The following is an 18,844-nucleotide window of genomic DNA, read 5'->3' as shown; positions in this document are numbered from 1 at the left end:
TCATGTGTGACTGCGTGCCTGACTGGCTGGCTGCTTCCACTGCAGCCTGCCTTACCTAACGTTCCCTGTGGGCTCTCTGGGGGATCGCAGAGCAAGAACAGTGACTCGCAGAACTGAATCCATTAATTTTGTACTAACCTTTCGCTCTTTTCCTCCCCCCCCCCCTCTCTCTCTCTCTCTCTTCATCTCTCTCTTTTCTCTTCCAGGTGACTGAAGACAGTAGACTGTCATTGCAGAGGTGTCCAGGAGGTGTCCCTCCCTCCCTCCCTCCCTCCCTCTCCCCTCTCCCCTGCGTCCGTCTCTCCTCCTCCGCCCCTCCCTTCCTTCCTAACACCAGCATGGACCTGAAGGACCGGAGGCACCGCTCTCTGACCAGGGGCCACTGCTCCAAAGAGCCCCACTACAACACCTCATCCCTGGATGCGGACGAGTGCCGCGTGCCCACCCAGAAGTCCTACAGCTCCAGTGAGACCCTCAAGGCCTTTGACCACGAGCAGAGGCTGCACTACGCGGGCTGCATGTCCGAGTTGGTGCATCACGAGGCGGATGAATATTCCAGACAAGGTGGGTGTCTGAGAGTGTTTTGTCAATGCAAGCCCCCCCCCCCCCGCCCACCCCCACACATCTCAGAGCAAAGTTGTACTGCAAAGCTGGGCTGTGTCCATACACTAGTACACGTTGTGTGCTGCACAAACCTTGTTATCGCTAAATGTGCAAAATCTCAACTTCAAATCAAGTTAAGTCGAGTTCATTTTGTATAGCCGTTAATCTGTTACGGTCTCAACGGGCTACAAAAAAAGGCATGATTAGTCAAACAAAGCACCAGGACAACTGAGGTAAACACTGCTAAATGTGCCCTATACACTGCATGAGAATCAGCCTGGTTTAGCTTTGTGCCAGTTTTGAAATAAAATGGTATCCTAGAATTCTAGCTAATTCCACTGCAACATCATTCCACAGGAATTTAAGTAAAGAACATCTTATGAAACATCTTAGCAACACTCACCATCACATTGATGTTGCTGTGGTTCATCACAGCAACAAGAACCTGCATGTTAAAGTCACCAGATGGCATATACTGTAGACTGTTCTTTGGGACAGAAGACTAAAGCAGGCCTTTAGCACTGGCAAGCCTGTCATAATGAACTTCACTATTCCCTGGTGAGCGAGTCAGCCAATAGGCCGATAAGTCATTTCTAAAGGGTGGGGCACCTTTCAGACATGTCTTTAGTGTGTGTGTGTGTGTGTGTGTGTGTGTGTGTGTGTGTGCGTGTGCGCGTGCATGCAGGAGTGAGTGAGCGTGCGTGCATGTGCGTGTACACATGCATATACTGCAGGGGGACACGAAACAGGCAGTATTGATCCCTGGCTAGTGAAAGGAGTCAGATTCAATGGGATTGATCTGTGCTAAGCTCTGTTTTCTCTGCCTCATGGACATAGTAGCAGTAAATGACAAGACAGCTCAAAGGCTTAAAATAGAATATAATGGAATAGAATAGAATACTTTCAAAAACAAACAACTTTTCCACTTGTTCAGGACGCCCTTGGTTGCTTAGATACCTGTAGAAGTATTTCATAAAGACTTGAAATCGTACACAATCCATCCAAAGCTATAACTGAGCTCTTGTCTTAATGATTGAGTGTCTCTATCCCATGCACACTTTTAGTCAGAAACACTGTCCTTATAGATTTATCAATGTATTGCAACAAGTACAGTTACTTGGCACTGATGGCTCTGCTCTTAAGATTTGCCAAGCAGCAATAGTGGGTCCAAAGCAAGACATTAAATTTCAGTTTAACATTTGAACCATGGAAGACGCTGACCTACTGTACTGTAGAAATGTGGATGCAGCAGGGGTGGTGGAGGCAAAGCCTTGCCAGAAGAATAAATTGTGTGGCAGCATTGTTGTTTTTAGCAGGGATCGGTGTAGGAGGAAGCCATATTTAAATGGACTGCCTTTGTTGTGAGAATGGGCTGTGATTGGTGCATGAAAATGCGTGGCTGATTACGAACGCTGATTCAATCAGCGGGTTGTCAGCTGATTACAGCTGGTGCGTGTGGCTCCTGTGTCCTGCATAAACTAATGCAATGCTCAATTTAGACAAAATGTTCTAATGTACGTTCCAAGCCGTTTTCATAGAACAACTTAATGGCTCTCCTGCAGCGACAAAAGTGTTCATTATGAGAGAATAGAAAAGAACAGCACAGTACTTTCTTTAAGATGAAAGGAACATGTGTAGAAAGGAAAGGAGGATACTGTAGATTGAAAGAATGGCTGAAAGTCATGTCAGTGGGTGTCGTGTATTGTGTTAAGACACAGTCCACCGCCGCACCGCGCTGACCTCACACTAGGCAATGAGACTGGTCGATACCGCAGTCCCCTCAGCCAATCAGCTCCCTGCAAAGTCTCAGAGCCACAGATGCATCGTGGGAAGTGTGGCCACAGGAGACCAACAGTATCGAGGCACCATATGGACTGTCACACCACAGGGACGAGTGTTAGAGGGAAGGAGGGATGGAATCAGAGAGACAAAAACAGAGACGAGAGAGAGATTAGAGAGGAACAAAAAGAATGAGAAGCCAGATAAACTTTTAAGATAAGATAAATCTTTATTGATCCCCATGAGGACATTCTGGTATCATAGCATCAACAGCAATGAAAGTGAAACACAGCAGAGGTACCACACCAAAATAAATAAGAATACAATTAAAGATAGCGGGTGACACTAGATAGCTGCACTGAATATCTGAATGAGTGAATGAGTTAACATAATGTACTTTCAATCAATAAAATATAAATGTGCAGTCAATTCTACATCTAAATACTATCAGGCTAAGTATTAAATTATAAACAGTTAGGAACATGAATGCATGTTTTCATTAACCAATGATTTTTCACCATGCAGAAAGTGTGCACACACACACAAACCGCGGGCACGCGCGCACACACACATACACTCGCTCTCTCTCTCTCATCCTGACAGTAGTATCATATCAATATCATGGTCAGTTTCATGGTCAGTATCATGTCAGTTGCGTTCCAGTTCAAACATGTTGCGCTCCAGTTCAAGCATGTTGCGTTCCACTTCAAAATGTTGCGTTCTACTTCAAAAACTATTGTGTTTCACTTCAAAAACTGTTACGTTCCACTTAAAAGATGTATCGTCCCACTTCAAACATATTGTGCTCATGTTACGTTCCACTTCAACAACGTATCGTTCCACTTCAAAAACTGTTACGTTCCACTTAAAAGATGTATCGTCCCACTTCAAACATGGTGTGTTCGTGTTGCATTAAAAAATGTATACAGGTATATATATCCTATATTAAAATTGGCTTAAGGGAGGGACTGGACCGGACCGCCACCGGACCGCCACATCCAAGGCCACGTCACTCTGACTCAGGCATAACCATAAACAAACCCCATATGCCCATATATAGGCATATGGAGATCCAGTTGTCCAGAGCTACAGATCCGACCCCTATGCATATTATGGTCATGTGCATAAATAGATGTGAGGGCCGCAAAGCGTAGCGGCCTGAACTCTAGATGTTAGGACCTCTAGTTAGTATATACCTTCAACAGTGAATATCGGGATGAATATAAGAACCTATATCAACAGTCTATGAGTGAGTGTATATATACACAGTCTTTCAACAGTTATCCTTAACAATCATCTGTCAAAGTTCATCCAATGTACTTACCAGTAGTCCTTGTGTCCAAGTTAGTGCAGAGTCAAATGTCAGACGGTGCAGGTTCTCATCACACATACTGACTCTAAAATCACTTGCCTTTCCGCAACTCTCAGACAGGAACGACGGAGCATCACATGCCTGACACTCGCCATAGCAAATGACACTCATCACCCCCTCAATCATCACTTTACATTACTGCCATCTGGACCGAGATATACTGTAGGACTTTAAAATGAAGAAGAGTTTGTGTTAGCTGGAGTTTTGTCACGCTCTGCCCTTGCACCATTAAACAAACTGCCTCGCTGATGATGTCGTGTGCAGGGATGTATGAACGAATTTATGTAGATTCTTTGTATTGTCCTTTACCTGTACAGTATGTTGCTGTTTTTAGTATGCTACTTTGTTTAACCCATTAAAACCGGGCACGCATCTGTGTAACCACTTAAATCATTATTTTATACTTTGGCTATTCAAAAATAGCAGATATACAAGCCCATAGCGCGGCACCGAGTGCCGCGCAATGAGCTTGTAGATCTGCTAGTTATAGGATTTACAAGACATTTGTAGAATCGGAACCTCAGGACTTAATGAGTTAAGTCTGTGTGTTTCTGGGTAGAACTGGCTGTGAAAACAAATCTCCCTCTGGAACAGTAAAGTCTAATCTAATATGGGGGTCAAGCTTGGTTTTCCTGTCCTTGCCATGTGTGTGCCAATTAGAGATAGATTCTAGAAATGAGAGAATTTGGGATTGAAACAATGTTCTCCTTTTGGAAGAAGTAGCACATGATTAAGAGGCAACATTAGGACAGGACTAGGACAGAGAAATGAGTCGGAGAAATGCAATTATATTTCTTAACTAGAGTACTACCCTAAGATATTAAACTGGGTCCTGAGAGAAAATAACATTCAAATAATGTTTTGTTCCTTTTACTTCACCAAGCAGTATCTAACAGAAGGTTCAGACGTAAGATGTGGTATTTGAGCTGACCCTTGTGAGATATTAGTAATTCATGCACCTCTGTGCCTCCCTGAAGAGCATGATTAGGCTTTGATGAAATTATAATGATGTTGTTCCTTTGTATTGCAGACCCATCATGGCGGGATTTGCTCCTTGTTAAGAAGTTTTGAGGTCACCCAAAAGCTGCACGAACATTCTGCAACTTTGCTCTAACGACTTGCGTAGCGTAACCAATTTACAGTTCGGTGGCTTGTTGATGCATATTGATTGGCCCGTACATCTGTCACTTTATTTCTGTGTGAGACGAGTGGGTGTGAGTCAAACCCAGGTGAGAATGAGAATAAAGCACGAAGAGCATGGAGGCACTGAACACACACACACGCACACACGCACAGGCACACGCACACACAGATGCTAGGTGCACCTTAGGCCAGAGTATGTGTATTGACTTGCTCAGTTAGAGAAGTGAAGTTACTGTTAAGGCAGATATCTATCTTGTTGCCTTTCTCTGTCAGTCTCTCCTCTCTGTCACTCAATATTTCAGTACCCATCTGTCTCAGTGTTGACGTTCACAAGCCCTGCTCTTGTCTGCTCCGCTGTATTAGCAACGAGAAACAAGACAGAATATTGTAATGGCCTGATTATACTTGGAGAAAACGTCCCTATTGGTCTTTATACTGCAGTTCGGTTCAGCATGCACTGCTGCTAATTTACACAATATGGGGTTACAGATCTTTTATCATCTTATTTCGTCCTCCTCTTATCTTGGCAATGCCCATGTGATACAATTCTCAACTTGATTCATGCAGCTGCATTTATATAAGCTGTGGGGGGCTTCTGGGGACATTCACAAGTTAATATATTTTGACCTGTATAACCTCAGTTTGGAGCATTGGAGGATCTTTCGAAGACCTCATGTCCCCAAGCGACGAACTGCTCCTCCAAACCCGAGAGGTTCAGATGGACTGGCGCTCGTCGCTACGTTCCCATTGATCCAATGCCCCCCCTGTGTTGGTTGGATCTCACCCCTGCTGTTACCCCATTACACACTCATTAGCCGGTCTGCTTGGATTACCACAGCCAATTAACACACTCCCTTCCCTAGCCATACAGCACTGCGGCGTAGAAAGTTCATCGGGAGTATTCTCTGTTCTATAGCACGAAGCGGCATATCGTCTCTGTGGAAACCTGTCCAAAACCATTACTTTTCAGGAAATGTAATGGTTTGTTCCATTTACACCTGTAAATGTGTTCCAATGGGCCCCTGTGTATTAATCACAAGCTCTTATTCATATTTTTCATTGGTTGGAAAACCCTCAGACACACATAACCGTTTTCAACTTGGCGTCCCTATTTTATATAACTGGTATGTGGACTTCATGTCTGCTTTTTCAGTGCCATGGTCCTGTTTCCTAAATTTTTTATACAGTACTGTATTGAGAAAGATATTTTTATTTTATTATATTGTAAGTGTTAAAATGTTTTTCTGTGGACACACAGTTAGTTAAGAATATCAGGTTGGGACCTTAAGGACCACCCACTTCATACATATTCATTAGAACAACACTGAGTGCTCTGCCTTTGTTTTCATTTAATTTATTTAGCGAGTACACACCTTATGTATATTTGATATTGTTTTGTTATTTTGACATTTTCCTTTTTGTTTTCTCTACTCTTAGGATTATCATTTTTGTCACGGCAATTCTTGGGAGCTTGTAGGCTGCAGAAAATAATTCCAACCACCTTGTGATTTGACAATGAACTTGAAGTTTAAGCTGGAATTGACGTGTAGTTTCACCAAAGCATTAGGCTACTCTCGCTACCAGTGTCTGTATGAGGACGGGGACCTTGGACATTTATCCCTGCTGAGCACAAATGATCCGTCTAGGCACTCAGGTAGCGCAGTGGTAAAGTACCTGACCACCACCTATGCAAACACAATTGGCCCATGTTCGGGGGAGGGAAACTGGGCGGGGAGGGTGATATTTTGTCACTATTTTGTCACGTATTCCTACGGCCTGGGGCGGCACCCGTCAGTGGGGAGTGTTGGGCGGGAGGAGTAGGATGGAGGTGCCAACATCCTCCCGTTGGAGGCTCCTGACTGGCAGGTGAGCCAGTAGGATACAGCAGCAGTGACAACACACAGAAATGTGTGTGGGGAGGAATCAATTGGCATGACGACACAAACAAAGGTGTAAAAGAAACAAACCGTTGTGAATGTGGTCGTATTGCACACGTTGTGAGCTTGCCCATGCAGTCCTATTAGCCTGGGCACCATTCCTTTTCGGGTATATGATCCGGTCGGGAGCGACCGGATCGCGACAAACCGGAAAGACGTCTCACCCCAAAATAGGTCCGTCAGGTACATGGTTTATGGAAAACATCAATAAAATGAGGCAGTATTTTTCGCTGGCCGTGGTATAACACTGGAAATACGAGCTGTGTCATTTATCAACACCTTTATCTGTGTAACGGTCAGCAATGTGTGTTCAGAGTGGGATGTTAGAACGTAGGTTTTTAAAGTGGGGGCCACCATGGGGTGGCAATTGGAAAGGAGAAAAATACACTGTATATATGTCATTTCAATTAAATTAATCCGATTATTGTGACACTTTAACGACTTAAAAAAGAAAAACATTTTTTATTGGAGAATAAGAATTGTAACATTCAGCTATTAAATAAAACAGTTCTCCATCGATAAAAAAACAAACAAGAGATATATCGCATATATCACAAGATAATATAATATTACATTAAACAAAAGACAAATAAAAACACTTAACATTCAGTTTAACCACTTTCAACCTGGTGTCCCTATTTTGGGCTTGACATTATTGTCAAAAACGATAATGTTTGAAGATATAGTCAAAATAGTCAATCTACGATCTCACAACATGTAGCAATGTGGCACGTAGCCAAAGGCTATGGCTATTTAGGGGACCATGGCATGGGGAAGCTTAGGACAATAATGAAGGAACGGTAACCAGAAAGTATGAAGAAGCTTCACAGTGTTCAGTCAGACAGAGACACCCAAGCCTTCAAATGATGTTATTTTCTCTGTGATGTCTACTCTGTTTGCAGAGTGTGAACTTGTGCCGCCTCAAATAAATGATGTGGGCTGCACTGCTTCCCCCGTCCTGAGGCGGGATAGATTCTGCCTTCATGACGATACCTTGGGGCGAGCATAAGCCTTGCGTCAATTGATTTTGTAGCATCACACTTCTCTCTGAATGCCGGAGAATAATGAGCATGCGTTAACAAACATCCTTGTCTGAATGAGTGAAATCACAGAGGAGCCATGGAAATATCATATCACACCTCTGCCTGAGACACTAATCATCTCTCTCTTCTCTCTCTTCTCTCTCTTCTCTCTCTTCTCTCTCTCTCTCTCTCTCTCTCTCTCTCTTTCTCTCTCCCCCCCCCCTGTTCAGTATGCTATCCTTTGTTTCTACCCTGCAGGTCTTTACTGTCTAAAGTCTCCATGACCTAAATAAGCCCTTATACACACACACACACACACACACACACACACACACACACACACACACACACACACACACACACACACACACACACACACACACACACACACACACACACACACACACACACACACACACTGACTGACTGGTCAGTGCTTGGCTATGTGAAACTGATGTACCCTCCATTTATCCACACAACTGCAGAATAAATCACTTTGTCAAATCTTGTGCTGGGAAGGTGCTAGCTAGCTCTGATGGAGGCATGTGCATACGCGCGCGTGTGCACACACACTCACACACACACACACACACACACACACACACTGTACAATATACTGTACATGCAGATATTGGCAACAAATAAGACCAGACACCGGAAATAAAACCAGAGGTTTGGACAAACTTTGCTGCCATCAGCTCTTTTCCTAGAATACTTTTTTTTTCAGACGATGTTGTGTGGATTTAGTGTGAGTTGAGTTAATCTGTGTTTACTATGTAATGACCCTCTTTGACTCCGTTTGGCAGGTTTTGATAAATGAGGCAGATTGTAAATGTCACAGTTATCAAGTGTGAATTTTTTCTCCTTTTTTTTCCAGCCAAGGCGCTAGCTTCCTAGACTGTAATTAAACATGTTCCCCGGCCTCAGAGTGTGACTGTGTGTGTGTGTGTGTGTGTGTGTGTGTGTGTGTGTGTGTGTGTGTGTGTGTGTGTGTGTGTGTGTGTGTGTGTGTGTGTGTGTGTGTGTGTGTGTGTGTGTGTGTGTGTGTGCGCACGTGCGCGTGCCAGTGTGGGTGTGTGTACCCTTTCACATGTGCATGCCTATATTTGTGTTATTTCCATGCTTTAGTTAGCAGAAAAGATATGAGGCTGATTTGCATTCCAATTCCTGTCATTGCGTTGTGTAAATTAACTTCCATCACTGCAACATTAAGATGAAGGAGATGAAGAGAGACGTAAAGAACGAGCCTATAGATTGAGAGGAGAAGTGATTTAGGAATGGCGGACGGAGGTAGAGAAGATGGATGGAGTCAGTGTACTTGCAGATGGAGGGAATTGATATGGGTTTAAAGGAGAGAGGGATGGATTATCAAAAGACAGACGGACAGGAATTCATTTAACATCAACCTACAGAATTATTGTGTATTCATGCCAACACCTTTCCATCTGCGACTCACCGGCACTGCTTTTTGATCTTGCACGTTTACAACATAAAACAATACTTCCTTGATTATAGGACTGGAATCCAGAACATTCAAAGGGTTCGGAATTTGCTCGGTATGTTGGCATTAGAACCTCAATTCTGAATTTGTGATTCGTTTGGGTGTGAGTTCGCCAGTCGATTTAGAATCCTATGCAGCTTTTCCATTACAAAAAATAAAATACTGTATCGCAACGTGACTCGTTGTGACAGGTTGTTAGCTTGTAGATCGGCTATTTTCGCTATTGATAATAGTACTGGACACAACATTTATGTTTGTTAGATATATTCGCATTCACATCTCGAATGCAGGATTTTTCATTTGTTCTGGTATGAGTTGCGGTGCATAGTGACTAGTGAGCTTGTAGGTCTACTTTCTATTTTCTGCAAAAGTTTTCCCCACAATACGGATGGTGGTGTGTAAGTGGTTAAAACGCACACATCCATGGCCCGGGAAGAGTTAAACATAAAGCACACCCTCCTCCACTTGCCTGAGTCCTTCAATCTGTCTTGTTGGAAGACGGCAAAACCCTCCAGAGTGACGGCACAGTCGGGCATGCTGGGTTCCAGCCATGTCTCCGTGAATGCCAAAACACAGCAGTTCCTAATGTCCCGTCGCTGTTTAATCAAGATAGTAGAACATGTGAAAGGCTTGCGGACATCCCATGCAATTTGCCACAGACTGTGAAAGCCACTTACATTGGCTTTTGCAGTATGAACAAAATCATTTTGCCATGCTTTCCACTGGCATATGGGGAATATTCTGCCTTCCATGTTATTCATGAATACTGGGATATTCATGAGCAGGACATAAAGGATGCATGGATCTATTCACTGCTGTTCACCTCAGCTTTCGCTGTGTGTTCTGTAATATATTGTCTGTATTCATGGGGTGGCTTTACATTTCTGCTGTATTCCATTCATATAGGGATGGGAGGTGTTTCAGAGGGTCAAAGCCTCGTTGAGTAATGTATAGCCTTGGGAACCAATGGTTCCTGAGCCATGTGGCCCATAGGTCAGGAGACTACCTCCCGTTTCTTTAGTGTGAGGCTGCTTGATGTACAAGTACACCCCCTGGACATGACGCTAGTATGACGCAGGGACTTACCGCCAATTCAACCCTTGATGCTGAGTGTTAGCAGGGAGGCATTTGGAACCATTTTTATAGTCTTTTGTATGACTCGGTCGGGGGTTGAACCCCCAACCTCCCAGACTCATGGCGGACAAAGTAACAAAGTACATGTACTTGTGTACTTACTTGAACATTTCTGACCATTTCTGAAAATGTACTTCATAATAATAACAATAATAATAATAATAATAATAATAATAATAATAATTAGAATAATTTGTACTTCTGAATACTTGAGTAGGTACTTGAGTATACTTTGTCCACCACTGGCTCTGATCACAAGGCCACTGAGCTGGTGGGAGGAGTTGCAAAGGACCAATGCTCGTATACAGTTCTTCCCTGTGATGAGTCACTGTTCACTGGGCAGGTGCACAGAGAATGGCTGGCATGTATTTTGGTCCCCTCATTAAGACGTGAGAGGGCCCCTGTTGTTCAGACAGGAGCCAAAAGATACGACGTGACACCTGGGGAGGTGGGAGTGTTTGACCACGACAACCTTATTTGGAAAAAACTGTTAGCTCGTTGCTGCAGTGCTAATGGTGGCGTTAATTGTGTGTGTGTGTGTGTGTGTGTGTGTGTGTGTGTGTGTGTGTGTGTGTGTGTGTGTGTGTGTGTGTGTGTGTGTGTGTGTGTGTGTGTGTGTGTGTGTGTGTGTGTGTGTGTGTGTGTGTGTGTGTGTGTGTGTTGTTCGTTAACTGGCTTTTTACATAATCAACACCGCACGGCCCGATGAGGTTAAGCGAGAGTTAGCTGTCGGGATCCTGTCATGACATGTCAGATACTGGCAGGGGACATTATGAGGCTACAGAACAAGACTACAGCCACTCACTGAGAAACAAATTAAGAATTAAAGAATGACTGAGGCAGGCAGGTGCAGATACAAACACTGTCATTGTGTAAATATTCAAGTTTTATTTTTCCATTTGGTGTGAATCAGCGTGGAAAGAAAGGATGTCTAAACTCCTAAATAGAACTACTCATTGCATATGGGATCAATAAGCTATTAATCCCCTTTCTGTGACCTTTTCTTTGAGGGCTGTGAATGTGATGAGAGTTATAATAAAAACATTGGTGTATCAGCAACCTGCAGTTGGAATCTTAAAGATAGAAACACGAAAAGCCTCTCCAAAACTCTTGAAACAAAAGCTAATAAATTATTATATTTAGCAAGCAGTTTAAAGACGAGCGAGGAAAAACATAAAGTAAAATAAAGCCTGGGTTTAAAAAGAACATGGAACTAGCAGATGGAAATAATTACAGTAGTTTTCTCCTATTACAAGCAGGAATTGAAGGTGAGTGGTTAAACAGCACTTGGTCGTTTTGAAGCTTTGTAGCTTCAGTTGAAGTCCGCAACAATCCAAGTCAACTTGGATTGTTGCTTTTGTAGTATCTACAAACTTCTGACGTCACTTTGTATCTTCATGTCGCTGGCTTCTATTGAAAATGAATGGCAGCCTTGTAGCTTGGCATCTGCCAGTTTGAACACAGCATGAGAGACAGGTTATCTCTGAAGGGATTAGATTCAAGGCCTGGAGTTATGTGTGCTTCCAGAAATACATATGGCCATTTGCCACTATGTCTAGACAATTTCCTGTCCAATCTTGTCATTATTTCTACTTTTTCCAACCAGCACATTACTGTCCGCAATAGAAAACATGATGAATAGTATGAACACATGCATTATGTTTTTATTATTATTATTTGCCTCTAAGATCAGGTCAGCCTGACCACTTTTGTGATTTTGAAGTCCATTATCTTTGCTCATGAAGCTCTCAGAAGGTTCCACTTGACCTTTCCTAAATATTAAATCCAAATTATCTGTTTTTTTTTTGTCTAAATTGACCACTCTCACCCATTCTCACCTCAGGCAGAAGGTCTTCACACCTCCAGACCACCTGGAGATGCGTCATTGTTGTAGTTAATGGCATCATTTGCACACTTGTCAGCTTGGAACCTGGCAAAGCGAACTCTCCCCTCTAAATAGAAATGACAGTGTTTAAAATAACTCCAACCCTCTTAGTTACCATTCCCAATGGAGCACACTTTATAATATATCGAATCTGCTCTTCAATGAGATATGCGTCTGGTGCACATGGAGAGTCTGTCTCCGGCTTCAGACAGCAGGCATAGATTTTACTTTGAAAAGTTAATCTGTGTAACTTAAGTTATATTTTAGATTTAGTTTTCTGCCTCTAAGCCAAATGAAGCGTAGTATACTTGTGAGATGTGAGTGGGATTGAAATGTTGTGTAAGCAAAGCCAATCGATATTTAAAAGACAATGGTAACCCCGTTGCGTGGGGGAGAAGGTGTTAGGACGTGTGGAGCCCAGAAGGGAGGCAGTGGCCAATGAAATTGCAGGAAAAAAAGGTCAATTTTACCGATTATCTGTCTGTGTGGTACAGTAGGTGGACTTTATGCCGTCACTCGAGTGTTAACAGTAGATGAATCCTGAACTGTAATAAAAAATCACACCCTGTGTGAAGTGGGCGGTGTCTTGCTAGCTAATCACAATACTGAATGGAGTCAACCAATCATGTACAAAAAATAAATACATTTATTGAAACACTCTTTATGATGGAAGAAACCATAACTTTAAAAAAAACAAATTTATTGTTTTTTTTAAGTTATGGTTTCTTATATAGGGCTATGCACATGTGTCATGTGACACTGGCCAATCACAGTCCTGAATAGACTGTGATTGGCCAATCACGGTGCAGGGTTAGGCGGGGTACATTTTTGGCCAATCACAGCGCAGGATTTGTTGTACAAATATCCAAACCTCACTTATAGGGGCGGTTTCACCGCCCAAAAATAATGTGGAGCTTTTTGCAGGGATCATGTCATGAAATGTGCTTTACAAATAAAGTCGATTATCATTAGTCAAATGCTGCTACTGTATTTCCTGCGCCGTGGGCTAATTCACAGGAGTACGGTCACTATTGCTTCCTGTCTGATCTTGACACGTTCTGCATCCAGGGGCCAATCAGTTCACCCATTGTCTCACACTGTGGTAGAAAATGGCATGTCAAAGGGTGGCCCTATTCTGGGAACAATTGGAGCCAGAAAAAGAAGTATAATTGCAGGATTTGAAGCCCAGGAGTCCTGGCTGCTTTCCATCAAAAATCAACTGGCATAATACAGAATCCTGCCAAGTCTTTATCTGAGGTACTGTTACCAGCCTCTAACCACCATGGAGGCCCCGTGGTACCAACCTCTAACCACCGTGGTGGCCCATTTGTACCTACCTCTAATATCCATGGTGGCCCAGTGGTACTAACGTCTAACCACCATTGTGCCCCAGTGGTACCATCTAATGACCATGGAGGCCCACTTGCTTCAGGTGCGACGCTGTAGGGTAATGCCTTTGAATCGAGGTATCTTACATTGAAAATTAGTGTCACAGTATTCTTTTATCTTTTTACCAAAATGATCAGTAATGCTTATATAAGTGGGTAAAGGCAAATCATAGAACTTGCGACAGATCATTTTACTGTAATCATTGCGATATCTAAAATACCAGACTACATCTAGTTTCATATCACAATATTATACTATAGGAAGATGCCTTTTTAATCTAAGGGTGTTATGTTGCAAACAATTTTTTGTTTGTTTTTCAATGAAACCTGTTTTACTTTATCTGTATTTATCCAGTTTCAGCCTCATTCATTATGTAACCATGTGAACTTAATCAAGTGTTCCTTGCTAAATAGTCTCTGATCGGTGAGCTGATAGCAAGCCATCTGTATCAAATTTTAAATTGCATCTTGAATATGAAATTAAAGATGATCAGCCTCCACTTGCTGTTGCCCACATGTCGGTGTGTTCTTCAGGCAAATTGTCAGGATTGTTGTGATTTTTAATGGCTGAGTAAAATCCAAATGGAAGATGATTAATTACACCTAGAGACAGTTACATAATGCAACCAATTGGTTCTCTACCATGAAGACTGTGTAACCTAGTAACTATCACCCCCCACTCTCTCTCTCTCTCTCTCTCTCTCTCTCTCTCTGCCTCTCTGTCCTCCCCATCTCTCTCTCTCACTCTCTCTCTCTGTCTCTCATGCCTTCTCTCTTTCTCTCGCTGCCTCTACCCATCCATCCATCACGCTGGCTGTGTTTTGGCTGTTGTCTCCTCTCCCTTCGTCCACGCTGACCACCTCTCCTCAATTGGCGAAGAACAATCAGTGAAGCTGATTGTACTAGATCAGATGCTCAATCCAACACACACAGAGTGATACAAATGTTGTATTACTACTAGTGAAGAAATTAAGTTGAGGACGGCAATTTTGTGAATGCCACTTGTACACATTTTTTCAAAATATATTTTTGGGGGCTTTTCTGGCTTCATTTATAGTGTATAGCGGAGATAGACAGGAAACAGGGAGAGACAGATGGGGAGAGACATGCAGCAAAGATCGTTGGGAACGGGACTCGAACCCGCGATGGGCTGTCAGGCTACATTAGAGCCTAAGTGCCCGGACTGCTAAAATGTATAGTACCTTTATTAGAAGGATAAACCCCTTGAGATGCACCATCTCATTTTCGAGGGTATCCTTAGCACAAATGAACAGGGCATACAATACACAAACAATACAACAAGATACATCCATGCAGACAGACGAGACAAGAGCTCTCCCAAAGCTAGCCGCTCCCACCCCACCGGTTCAACCCCCCACACACACACACACACACACACACACACACACACAGACACAGACACAGACACACACACACACACACAGCAGAGGTGCCTGCACGCATAATACATGGGTGCCTGAAGGTAAACAGATGCGTTCGCTCACCTAATCTATACTTAGACAGCAGCACACATTAGTATGTACTGTACATGTGCAAGTGACAGCAACAATACAGTAGTGAGGGAGAGAGGCATTGATCCGATTAGAATATTCAGAGCCTTATTTGCCCCCACATCTGTCATAATGTGACACACCAAACATGCGATTGGTTTTCTATTTGTGGAATAAGTGAGATAGATTTTCACGTCTGCTTGAGGCCGTAGCTCCAATCCATCTTAGTTTGAGCACATCGTCACTGTCGGGCGGAAACCTTGTATCTCCATATTTCATCTTTTATGGTTTTCTTCATATATTAATACCCTATTTTATACTTTGTCGTATGACAGTTTTGCACAAAAGTAGCGAAAATAGCCGACCTACGAGCTCACAACGCGTGGCGATGTGACGAGTTGTGAGGTTGTACATCAGCTACAGTATTTGCGCTTTTTTTTTATTATAGGAAATTATTATAATATTTTTTATAATACATACTGTAATGACATGGCCAAAACAGGTATGCCACGTTGAAAGTGGTTACGTGTGTCCGTGAGTTTTATAAATATTTAACCAAGGAAAAATATTAACATGAGCTTGTGATTAAATAATAACTACATTGGACCCAATGGAACACAGGTTCTTTTTTTTTTTTAAGTAGCTGTTTTGGACATGCATGGTTTCCGGGCGATAGCGGCGATATGAAATGATGAGGAAGGCATGAGCTTGTATCTGCATTCTGATAGTGATAGGGAGTGATAGCAGGCTCTGCTTATAGGTGGTTAATTGCACATCTCTGTGGTTGGTTGGTGGGATGTGACAGACGAACGTGTGTTTGTTTGTTGTGCATGCGCACACACAGCCTTTTAGCTACTTAAATCGTGTGCATTATAGGGTTGTCCTCGAGTAAAGAAATGGTCAGTCGACTAAAGCCTGATTTATACTTTGTCGCAAGACGGTGTTGCACGCTGAAGACTTTTCATGCATTTTCACCGTGTGACACCGCTGTGCACAACATTTTTAGGCCTTGATTGTCATAGAAATGTCAGTCAATTACTTGACTTAATCGATGAATCTGTAAAACTGCGTTTGCCGCATATAATCATGCACAGACCAGACTTTTCAGGTTGGTGAGGTTGAGAACTGAACATTCTAATATTGATTTCACGATGGCTGCTGGCTATTGGCCTTTTAAGGTAGAATTGAAGGGTTGTATCTAGAGTTTACAAAAGATGTGATCATTATTTTTCAAGAAATGATTCAGCATGGAAGAAAATGGCTAATAAACTTAAAGTCTTGGTCAGACCAAACTGATCGATTATATCAGTGTTTCTCAAATGAGGGTATGTGTACCCCTCGGCGTATGTGGTGGCACTTTCTCTTTATAAAAAGTGGATCAGCATCGGACCCAAAAATCTGGCATCAGTCGGGCTGTAATACAGAGTACTTCCAGAGGAGCTCTCGAGTTGCGACTGAGCCGTGAAGAGGAGGATATGTGAAGATCCGGCAGATGATTCAGATCTCTAATTTCTCCCTCTGATTGCATCTGAAAGCTTGATGAGTCACCGTTAACCCCAGTCATACAGCTGCCTGGTTCCAAACACAATACCAACACACACACACACACACTCTCTCTCTCTCTTTCTCTTTGTATCACTGTTTTCTCTTCCTCCTCCTCTCCCTCTTCCTTTCCCAAACTGTTAATGAAGAGAATCACAACCCCCCCCCCCCCCCCCCCCCCCCAATGATCTCCTTAGCCCTAACAGCTGATGGTGAGCGATTGAAACCACAATACTCTTTTAATTAGTATAGAGAATAAATTGGTTGAGCATGCCTTTTTCCTTAATTGCTTTTTCCTCAGCTTGGATTTAATTGGGCTGCAGCAGTGTTTATTGATCTCCTCTGATGTGCTTTAATTTGGATAATTTTATATATTTATTTTGGATGTGACGAGCCGCTTTGTCCAGGCTGTGTGTGTGTGTGTGTGTGTGTGTGTGTGTGTGTGTGTGTGTGTGTGTGTGTGTGTGTGTGTGTGTGTGTGTGTGTGTGTGTGTGTGTGTGTGTGTGTGTGTGTGTGTGTGTGTGTGTGTGTGTGTGTGTGTGTGTGTGTGTGTGTGTGTGTGTGTGTACACACTGTACTGTACTGTGTGTGTGCTGCAGCAGCAGTGCCGCAGTAGATCGACTGGTCCTCGGGTCCAGGGTGTGACCGTATACCTGGATGGAGAGATGATCAGAACCTGTGAGAGCCAACCGATAGACCCCCAGAGGATAGCTCTTTGATCTCACATAAACGCTTCATGAATGCCGATACAGAGAGGAGAGGAGGCAGAGGGGAGGGGAGGGGAAAGGAGCAGAGAGGAGAGGAGAGGAGGGGAGGCCCCTCCTGATACAGTTCTTCCTGTTTTGTTTTTCGTTTGCTGTCTGAGTCATGCTGCATCATCCCTCCTTCCCAGCTTGCACACCCATAAGCCCAGTTGTGTGCCTCTTTCACTGCCAGTGTTAATTTTGTTGACTAAAACTGTGACGAAAAATATTCGCCGACTACCTTTTTTCACTGATGAAAACTATATAAAAACTAAGCTATGGTGACTAAAACTAAGACTAAATATATTGACAGTTTCGTCAGCAAATAAAAACTAGACTAAAATGTTAGGGAGGAACTAGTGGAGAAGAGATCCAGTAGAACTAAGACGAGTCATTTTATTTTGGTTGTGCTCGGGTGTTACGCTCTGAAAATAGCAGATCTACAAGCTCTGCTTGTGTGCAAGGCCTGCCAAAATACATTGTCGGCAAAATCAAGTGTAGATTTAGTCGACTATAACCGTATGATATCTTGTCGAATACAACTAAAACTAAATGGAATTTCATTCAAAAGACTATGACTAAAACTAAATCAAAATCCGCTGTCAAAATGAACACTTTCATAATCTGTGTGTGTGTGTGTGAGATGCACATAGGGTTTACTGAGAGCCTACACTGTACAGTATGTTCACACGCTTTAATGTGACCCCACACCTCTCTCACAGCGGGTAACTTCACCCTGGCTGAGCTGGGCGTGTGCGAGCCCTCGGCCTCGCCCCACCCTGCCGCCGTCCCCTACTGTCCCGACCTGGGCCTCCTCCAGAGGGGCTACTCCCTGAGCGCCGGGTCTGACGCCGACTCGGACCCGGAGGGGCCCCTGTCCCCGGAGAGGGCCATCCAGCTGTGGGCCGGCCAAGGGGGAGGAGTCAAGTCGCGACGCAGCTCGGGCGTGTCCAGCCGCGAGAACTCGGCCCTCACGCTCACAGACTCAGACAACGAGCACAAGTCAGACGATGAGTCAGGTAGGACGGAGGGGTGTGGTCTGCTATTCATTACTGATGGGTCTTGTGAAATTATCGGGTGACTGACTGACTGACTGACTGAATGAAGGTCCGTCATTGACGGACTGACTGATTGTGTGTGTGTGTGTGTGTGTGTGTTCGTGCGCATGCGTTAATCCAGTGGTTCTCAAAACTTTTTCATGTCAAGGACCCCCAAAATTGTATTTGTATTTGGACACAGACCCCCATTTCAAAATATTTTGTTCCAGGGACCCCCGGAAGCAA

The 18,844-nt window shown here is 43.4% G+C and overlaps 1 protein-coding gene across 1 annotated transcript in view; it reads left to right on the top strand.

Annotated features, from left to right (window-relative positions):
• Positions 1-338: 338 nt before the first annotated feature.
• Positions 339-18,844, top strand: part of tenm2a (teneurin transmembrane protein 2a) — a gene marked incomplete at both ends in the record, with an annotated part of 243,147 nt that continues 224,641 nt past the window's right edge. The window contains 2 exon segments of the mRNA XM_080416486.1: positions 339-564; positions 18,284-18,580. Coding sequence (XP_080272612.1) covers positions 339-564; positions 18,284-18,580 — 523 coding nt within the window.

The sequence above is a fragment of the Gymnoscopelus braueri genome (genome assembly GCF_963280865.1).
Source record: "Gymnoscopelus braueri genome assembly, chromosome: 20".
In the NCBI taxonomy this organism is placed as follows: Eukaryota; Metazoa; Chordata; class Actinopteri; order Myctophiformes; family Myctophidae; genus Gymnoscopelus; species Gymnoscopelus braueri.
This window is presented reverse-complemented; position numbering and strand designations above follow the sequence as displayed.